Below are 10,099 nucleotides of genomic sequence, written 5' to 3'. Positions count from 1 at the left end.
CATTTCTCTATTAGTGTTTACCAACACAAAATAGCCATTCTCATGTATATATCTTTCTAAGTAGAAAGACAGCAGCATAACATTTAATATATTTGGTGATCTAACAGCGCTGTCCGTTCTAATTTAAAGAAAGAAAAATTAAGATAAAAACGGTGAAAACCCTTGTTAGTTAGTAAAAGTCTAAAAAAAATATAAAAAATGAAATATATAACAGTCCGTATAATTTACCTAATTATGTAAATGTCCCTGATAAAAACGCTATCTTATATTGTGGTTGACAAAGCCAGTAACATTGTTGATATTAATTGCAGCGATATTGACACCATGTTACTGATTACAGTTTTTACTATTGGATGATCGGTAGCCGAAGGCTATGGATTTTACAGATTCTAATTATTTAACATTCACAACGTTACTGGAACTATGAGAAGAAATGTGGGATATTTCGTTGTTATCATACACTCCGTGGTTCTCGCCTCACTCCATAAAGACCCTGGTGTAGTATACGTTGGTAAATATGGAAATTATACCTGGCCTCGTCATGATCTACAGGCCGAAATCCCAGGTGATATAATACTTGGGGCTTTACATATGGTCCACGAAAGAAGTGATAATAAAATATGTGGCCCTATAATGCCACAAGGTGGTATACAAGCTCTGGAATGTATGATGTACACGTTAGATAGGATTAACGAAGGAGATTTTTTGCCAGGATTTAGTATAGGAGTATTATCTAAAGACGACTGTGATAGAGATATATATGGACTAGAACAAGCTGTAGATTTTATACGAGGTCAGTGTCAATTACATTGTATTTGCTCTTTTTTCATCAAATTTTCTTTTTCATTTTCTTTTAAAAAAAATTGGTGTGTTCATATAGTATTATTTATAAAAACTTTTTATTTCTTTTCTTTTTTTAGATTGCATATGTTTTCTGTATGTGGGTCAAATAAGAAAATGTTAACCTTTGAACATACTTTTTAAAATGATTTAGAAGTTATTTTCAGTAGAGCAGGAATTCCCAATACGCAATACCCCAAGGACAAACAAAACCAGTGCCCAAACAAGATAGAACGGCAAATGATACCTCAATGACAAACATGTTTGATACTTTCAAAATTAACATTGTTATCTAGTATTTTAAAGAGAGATTTGAATTTCTATATGTGGGTAAATTATAATATGTGCCACCTTGGGTAACAACAGTTTTTTTTACTTGTCCAAAAACTGTTTTTCTAGCCCTGATTTGGTATTGGTTAAATGGTAACATTTTTAAAGACAGTAACAATATATTAACATTCTATTACCTCATCTTTATTTTCTAAAATGAAAAATAGGTTGTATATACGATTATCAACAACAAATCATAATCTCAGAAAAACCCGAGTAGATTTTTAAACATTCAAAAATATTGATGCATACTCATTTTGGTATCATTGTATAGTAAAACTTTATGTTAATCATATTTTTGTTACCAAACTTTTTAAATAATACATGAAATAATAAACAAATTGTAAGGAAGTGTTAATATTAAAATATTAATTGATACGTGTTTGCGCAATTCACGTGCAGATTTTAAATGCATATGCAATACAAGAAAAAATAAATAAAAAAGTGGTACTGTAATAATGGCCGTCCGGGATGCAGATCTAGAAAATGTAGAATGCATTTAGAAAATGTGGGCGTATTTGATAGGGACGAAAATTGTGTGCAGGAACAGGCTAGGTTCCTAAAAATCTTTTTTCTTTAGTTTTAAACGAGCAGAAAGTATTGCACTCTCTCTTCACGATTAACAAATAAAATGTCTGCATTCTTACGACTGAACGTGTTATCGTACTTGTACATCACGCATAGCCAAACAGACGCCAAAATGTGCCATCAGTTTTTCTGTCATTCGGATCAAAGAGATTGTTTATCTATTTCCAAGTCACCCTTGGGGATTTATAATATCGAAGTATTATATATAGCATGATTCAAACAGAAATTTAATGATAAAAAGCAAGTTATTTGACAAGTTAACTATGACAAGTATTGCACTGGATTGAGAAGGGATCAGCGCGAGACACTGCAAATGTCAAAATAACAAACTATCGAACATATTAACATTTCAAATATTTTATAACATTTAGAACTATTTGACAGGAAACTATACTTTAGATATGATTTAATGAGATCATTGAGTACATGTCTGGGGTCCAGAAAAGTAACGGCAAAATAAAACAATAAAACTTTCATTTTAGTGTTTATTTCTCGAGATAAAAAGTAATTTGTATTGATAACAAACAAGTTTAAGTTTCTAAATGACAGATCAGTTCTTATACCAGCAATGCAATTAAACATTAAAAAAGGGCAAATACAAAAACAAAAACACATATTGGAAAAAGGAGAAAAAAATAAATATTCAAGAATTATTCAAGCAACAGCAAAAAAGTGTACATGATTAAAAACAACAAATCATAAACAGAGTTGAAAAGGAATGTAATTAACCAAACATAAATGGTAATAAAATGTAAACAGTAAAACAACAGCTAAAAAGTGAAAGTAAAATTGAACACAAATTCAGGTAAACAAAGTTAAAAAAAAAAGAGTGTACACTTCTCGAAACGATTAAACGAAAAACCCCAATTTAACCAAAACTGAATAATACTGTACACTTTTACACAATAAAACAAAAATTGTTCCGAATAAAACGAAAAACATAGTAAAACGCCGATTCATTCTCAAGCCATTTATAATGATTATGATTGAGAGATAACCAGAAGAACAACGGAGTCAATCTATCAAGCGCGGTTATTCAATACAGATCCGACGTATCACAATTCTGTATGCTGTAATTAAATGTTCTTTTCACCAATACAAGTCACATTTAATCCTTCTTCTATGCTTATAGCCTCTCAAATCAACATCAATACTCGAGAACGAGGTTCACAGACATACAGCTTGTTTTGAGAGCAGTGTGCATTTGACAGCACTAAAATAAATGAAGACATATTATTCCTATTAGTTATCAAGCGTGAAACTTTCTTGATTGGGGTCAATATTGGATAGACTCCTAGTAAATAAAATATTGCCTTCATTACTTATAGTCTAACTAACAGCGTTTTATTTCTGTTGATAGAGTTTTCTGTGGAAATCGTTAATAATTGTTTATTTCTATTTACATTTTGTTTCGTATATTAAAAAGATTGATTCGATTGTTTTTTGGTTTATTCTCAATATTTCGGGCGTCAAAAAAAGAAAAGAAAAATAAAAAAGAAAAACTATAAGACTTGAGATTTTATTCGTATTAACGTTTTGTTTAGTAAATTAAAAAGATTGGTTCCATTGCTATTTTCATAACTCTCAATATTTCATGCGTTTTAAAAGAAAAGAAAGATGAAATCTTTAAGACTTAAGAGTTAATAAATAAACTGATCATCATGATCATAGATACCAGGATTGAGCGAGTGATTCTCATAGTAACACGCATTATGTAATAGTATTTTATTATTAGTTTAAGTTCCGCATTCATCACTTACATGAAATTTATTACGTGTTGTTTTCAATTTTTACAAAGTCACTTTCAGTTATTTTAATGATATCTGTTGAATGTTGAAAAATAAAAAGTGATCATCAATTACTTTACAAAATGAATTCTGCTAAAAGGATCAGATCTGAAATTTCTTACTAAAAGCTTTTTATGTCGGTTTTTATTACGCATCGAGTAAAAATGCATGCACTCATAATGGAAATAATTAAACCAGATTTTGAGATGAAAGAATAGTTTAATTTAATTATTTTCATAGCTTTTTGTATTGTATTTTATGACGAAGAAAGTTACTACGGGTTAACATTGGTACAATTTGCATTTAGAGTTTTCCAATATGTTCTTCAAATGGTCATATGTTTTCTTCGAAGCAGTTAAAGATGACCCAGTTGGTGCGACCAATACCTTTAAGAGTTTATGCAATACCCTCAATATTTTATTAATCAACCTTGGTTCGAATTTTCTTAATCTTCTTATGAACATTGTCAACCTTCAGTTGACTATACTGAAAAGTGTTGAATGAAGGTAAATTTAGAAAAGCACTTTGGACGCATAAAAGTAATAACGTGTTGTTTTGAATTTTTAAGTGGTACAACACTGTTTTAATAACAGGCTTTTTTGTCTTAAATGTTTGGGAAACAATTAGATATAGTCCGGCCGATTGGTGCAAATATAGAGCAGAATTGCTCACTTGATGAGGAAAGCATGAAACTTTGCATAGTAGTTCTTGGTTATATACCCTTTGATTTCAGCTATGGACCCACTCTGAAAAATCCAATATGGCTGACATTTTCAAGATGGCGGAAAAACGGTAAAAAATTCGATATTGTCCTAAAAGTATTCTATAAAATTTCGGAAATTAAAGTAATGATTCTTTAAAAATGGACTTCATGTTCTTGAATTTGTTATCAATTAATTCAAAAGTATAAAACAAATAATTTGGGTATTTCTATAACACATAAGTTGCAAATATAGCTGCATATACAAAAACAAATAGTGAAATTCAAAATGTTAATCAATATCATAATGTTACATGTTATTGTAATTGTTCTTTAAACGCTTTCAGTTTTTGGTTGGAATGAAATAGGTTGAAACGAGTCGATTGACGTTAATATAGGTCGGTTAAATGTGGTGGAATAGTAGGTAACTCATCTGAACTTTGAGGCAGTGCCGAGGGCACCTTGTCTCGTGTCTCTTCAATGCCACGTCTTACGTCACTTATCGCGTTTGCATCTGCCGTACCCACTACATCGTCAAATTATTCTATGTAATCAATAGGTGTACCTTTCTTCTGGCGGATTAGACGATTGCCATCATTTAAAATAGTTAAGGGGCAACTATTTCCTTTTCCAAGTACGTGCGTAACCAATTTGCAACATTTCAGCGAGCATGATCCTAAAATGCACTCCTGGTCAGCACTTTTATTAGTCTTAATGGTAACAGTCATGTTTGAATTTGGTGGAACTGTGATGGTTCGTTTTATGCAAACTAGCTGAGTTAAAATCTCGTTTCCACTATTAACAAATGAAGCATTTATCTCTTTATTGTTAATGGTAATTGTGGGACTACTCAGGTTTATCACTGCGATCAGTGTGTCCAAAATAACTAGCCTAAGTATAACATCGTCTGTTAATGGCTCTTTGCACACATCCCATTGTATGTTTACTCTATTAATGTCGAGAGTCGTTCCTTATAATCTTCTCAATAACAAGCTGTTAACCTCATCACGTACCGTTACGTTCTCCAAATCTCAATTTTCTACCGGAATTAATTTCTCATTTACTAATGTTATCATTGCAGCAGTGTCCACAATCATGCTCACATTCTGGTCATGTGTAGTACCTCGTACTACTAAGCTCTTTCAAATGGTTCGTCTGATGACAATATTGGACGAGGCAGTGGGCCTCTGTTCGATTGTGTGATAAGATGATGTTTCATTGCCAATAGACTTTGGAATCTGAGTTGTCCTACTGGTCCGACCCTTTGCTCCATTGTTGAGGTTACACTTTGATTTGCTCCGTATCCTGGTGAAGGTGACCGTTGTCTGAAATATTCGGGATTTCTGGAGTTTGTCCGTGGAGATGCTAACCGTTGTCTTTAGGGACTATATGATCTCTAGCTTAGTGGGGGTGTTACTGATCGATAGGCATTAAGCTTGGATGTACTTCTATCTGCCGATTTACCGCGATTGTATTGCTCAATAGATCTTCCACGTTTATATTGATCATGTGATCTTCCATTGAACTGGTGATCTTCCATGATTTTATATCAGAAGAACCGAGATTATATTGATCGGCCAATCCAAAATTATGCCGATTAGTTGAAAGCATAACATCAGTTAGTTTTGTGACAAGTTGTGTGAGGTTATGCAACTCATAATCCAAAGGACTGCTCATATTTTCTTTAACGGTGGTCGATGGTCATAATTGGCACTTTTTTATCCATATATCGCCATCTAGGTTCCTCTCTATTACATGCCTTGAAGATTCTTTGTCTTTACATCCTCGACGGAATGTTATGGTTGCAATCTGGTTTGATCGTCTTCCTTGCTGAAGCGCTGCTCCAAATGAATGCTTTTTAAGGCCTTGGAATCATCATCTGTGTTTACCATGCGAGCGTACTCAAAGCCAACATCGGCCTGGCAATCTGGGGCCTACACACATTTTTCCTGATTTCCCATTGTCATCTACCGGCAGTTCGTTCAAATTGGTAAATGAGCGCCTCCCAAGAGATGGATCCTCTTCAATTGAGTTTTTAAATTTGTGGCAGCTGTGGGCTTCGGCTCCGGTCCCTTGCTCAAAGATTTTCTTGCCACATGGTATATTCTCTCTCCAGTGAAGAGTCTGAAGAAGAGGTGTTGTCACACTCTTTTTCTTTCCTCTGCCCTTTCCTGGATCGGTCAATGGAGCCAACTTGATGTTATGGGAAGCATATTAGAGCTCCAGAAGCGGACGAGGTTGTCATAATTGGAGTGATAAATGTGGGATTTGCCATTGACTCGACGGGGATGATACCGTAAGTAGGCACTGCATTCAACATTGGAGAAACTTGATAGAATTCATTTTCAGCTAATTGTTTCTGTAATGGTGTGCTGATCTAAACCAAATATTATTGACTCATAGTAGATGATTAGTGTGTGTAAGAAGACACATAAGCCTTTTGCTGGTATCCTTGATTAGTACTAATGGTTTATAGTATGTTCTTAAATGGAGATTGTTGTTGAATAATTTGAACTGTCTCATGCAGGGCCAAGGGCCCTGACATAGGACTTTTGACTTAAGGCGAAGACACCTTCAACATGAGTTGGCACGGTTTATGGCACAATTGTGGAAAGACCCACGGCATGGATTTTGATGTGTACTTTTGGTAAACTTGCGTTGTACTGGCTAAGGTCAAATTTTGGCTTAGATGATGTGTCCATTGCAGAAATATTAACTTCTTTATTTCTATTGTCCACTGATTCATTCACAACAGATGCCAGTTGTTGGAAGGTACCCTGCTGTTTAAATGCACTTTGAAATAGAACTGTGTCTCCTTCCTCAGGTGTTGTCAGCTTGTCCATTAGTCTCACCACAACATTGAATATCTTATTGGTCTGACCATCAATTCCGTCAGGCAATTATTACTAGCCTTGTGGTCTATCCTGTCGTCAGACTGCTGAAGTTGCTGAGATATTGCTTTCACCTGTTTGTTATTGATATTCATTGCCTCTTTCTGTTCAGCTTGAAACGTAATGAGACCAACACATATTTTATATATTCGCGCTTCGCTGTTTTATATTGCGGTAAATATCAACTGTTCTTTTAGCATTTGATTTCTATCTGTTAAATATTCTTGGTACAATTGTTTAATAATCATTTCTGAGCTGTCCTCTGTTAAAGCGTCTTCAGCTGTGGGTTTCTCAATATCACCAAGTGATTTAGTTTCTGCCATTTCAATGTTCTTGTCCTTGTTGTCCCCAATTCCTGCCATTTCACTGATATGTGTTTAACTGATTCTCAATTCAGTTTAATGTCTCAAATTGCAAAATATTGCGACCAAGAGATAAGATAGGCACTGAATAATATCTTAAGGCAGATAAATCCCAAATTACAGCTTTTATGTGTGACTCAAGACAATAAATAGTGCAGCTTTTAATGAAAGCTACTACTGCAGCTTTTTATGACAGCTACTACTTTGTGTATGAAATGACAAGCAAGGCAAAATCAGAAAGGACAGAACTGGGACAGATACCAAATGACACTATACATCAATAAAATGCTCATATTCAGGTCAATTCTCAATAATGAATATTTGCTTATTTTTCAAGGCGGCCATTTTGAAAATAGCCGCCATTTTGTATTTCAAAAATAGAACAAAACAAAATCTTGCTAAGTACACCAAGTCATTCAAATATGTTGATTTTTGTGCACCCAGCATCAAATCCACTGTGGTTTGTGCAATACTGGAAAATATTTTAGAACGTACGGCAGCCATCTTGAAATAGGCCGCCATATTGAATTTTGAGGATGGGTCCATAGCTAATATTGCTCAGTACACAAAAATGTACCATCATGCAAAAATTGGTGCTTTCCTCATTATTTGAGCAATTTTTTCACCGATCGGCCGGACTAATATTACAATTTCGCTAATTCTTCGTCAATATATCCGTTTCTGCACGCGTGTGGTTCGTTTGATCTCAGTTCTTCATCGGTTAAAATCTGACAATTTTCTTGTTTTTCTCTGAATTTTCTATTGTTACGGCATGTAAAAAGGCGACCATGCCTGATGACGTCACATAGAAAGAGCACATCTTTTTGCAGATCAGTCGCAAAGAAGGAATAAGTTTGCCTGCGTATTGTTTGAAAATCTTTAGAGAAACAGATTCTACCAGTAAATCTCGTGTGATACGATATTTGTCCACTCTTGACAGTTAAATTTTAAATCTTTAACTGTATCGAGTGGATGAATATCGTATTACACTTGATGCAGTGGTAGAATCTATATATATACAAGAATAAATGCTGGTGAGTTAAGGCCAAAAATTTATTTCACGCACGTGATTTATCAAAGCCTATTTTTTTATATTTTAATATACTTTCTGATCGACGAATATAAACGTATTGTGATGCTTATAGACATTTGCGGAAACTAGGTCTTTACCTAGGATTACACTTAAGACTTACGACTACAGGTGACAAAAACAAGGGGTCATCTCAAAAAACAAAAACAAAACAAAACAACAATACAGATACAAAATATTAAATGGTGTCTTCTATAAAAAAAAAAAAAGAAAAGAAGAAAAGAAACGTAAGCAACACGTTAAAATTTAATGTGTCCGAAGAGCATTTCTGGATTTACCATCAGGGCTGCACAAAGCCGAATATTTAAAGACGAGGATTTATAAGAACCGATGGTGTAGATAGATGAATGATATATATATATGAAAGCCAGATGATACTCTACAAACTGTTTCATTTAAAATAGTAATGTTGGTATCGTTTTTTTTGTTATGCACGATATGGAATAACCGTTTCACAAATGATATCGGATATGTTCCGTACGTCGTAACTACAATCCCCTTTCCTTTCATGAATGTGACCTACCGAATTAGACTATTTACTGGATTTGTTATCACATAAGCAACACGACGGGTGCCACATGTGGAGCAGGATCTGCTTACCCTTCCGGAGCACCTGAGATCACCCCTAGTTTTTGGTGGGGTTCGTGCTGTTTATACTTTAGTTTTCTATGTTGTTTCATGTGTACTATTGTTTGTCTGTTTGTCTTTTTCATTTTTAGTCATGGCTTTGTCAGTTTATTTTCGATGTATGAGTTTGACTGTCCATTTGGTATCTTTCGTCCCTCTTTTACAACTTTGTATCCGCAACTGTTGCATTGAAGACTTAAATAGATTGTGATTGTTTTAACAATTTTTTCTCGCTTGCTACACTTTCGCATTTTTTATCTCTAACAATCAATTGAATAGATTTGCGTATTAACTTTGTGTTGAAATGATAAACATCGCAGAGAGATCACGGGCTGTAACAGGGGTTGGCACACTATATTTCTTGCCGATCAATGCTTTTGAATAGGAACATATGGTCGGACCCCTCCCCCTTTATCCAGGATTGGAATCCCCTTTTACAAATGGCTGAATCGAACTCTGCGTATTCAGGGCACTCTATGTTAAAATTCCATGAAAATGATACCAGTCTCGAAACAGGGTTTAAGCTCATGTTTCGTGCATACCATTCCCACCCATGTTCACTGGGGGTAATTATCAACACCGCGAGAAACAAAAAATACAATACAATACAAATGATTGCCAAGGTCTCTATTATTTAAATTGCATAAAAGAAACACAACTTGGAACTCGTTTTTCATTTTTTGTTTGTTGCTGTTGAAAACATAGATAGCCAAGTTTTAACTATTTAAGTACACCTATTCTTACATTTCAACTGAGTCGGGCGAAAAGTCTAAAATATATTTTCGACATAGAGAAGTTCGTTGATAAATGTTTCTTGGGGTTTTTTGTGAGTTGTGATTATTTATCTATTAAAACCAAAATGTAGACAAAAGTGTTTGTCCTAT

General features: G+C 34.2%; 1 protein-coding gene across 2 annotated transcripts in view; it reads left to right on the top strand.

The window, feature by feature from the left end:
- Positions 1–316: 316 nt before the first annotated feature.
- Positions 317–10,099, top strand: part of LOC139501032 (metabotropic glutamate receptor 2-like) — a 72,269-nt gene continuing 62,486 nt past the window's right edge. For both annotated transcript variants that reach the window (XM_071289982.1, XM_071289983.1), the window contains exon 1: positions 317–793. In XM_071289982.1, the coding sequence (XP_071146083.1) occupies positions 424–793 (370 nt within the window). In that variant the 5' untranslated portion in view covers positions 317–423. The remainder of the gene's footprint in view (positions 794–10,099) is intronic.

This window comes from Mytilus edulis, chromosome 13, assembly GCF_963676685.1.
Source record: "Mytilus edulis chromosome 13, xbMytEdul2.2, whole genome shotgun sequence".
Lineage (NCBI taxonomy): Eukaryota > Metazoa > Mollusca > Bivalvia > Mytilida > Mytilidae > Mytilus > Mytilus edulis.
The sequence above is the reverse complement of the archived record's forward strand: the minus strand, read 5'-3'. Positions and strand labels throughout refer to the sequence as shown.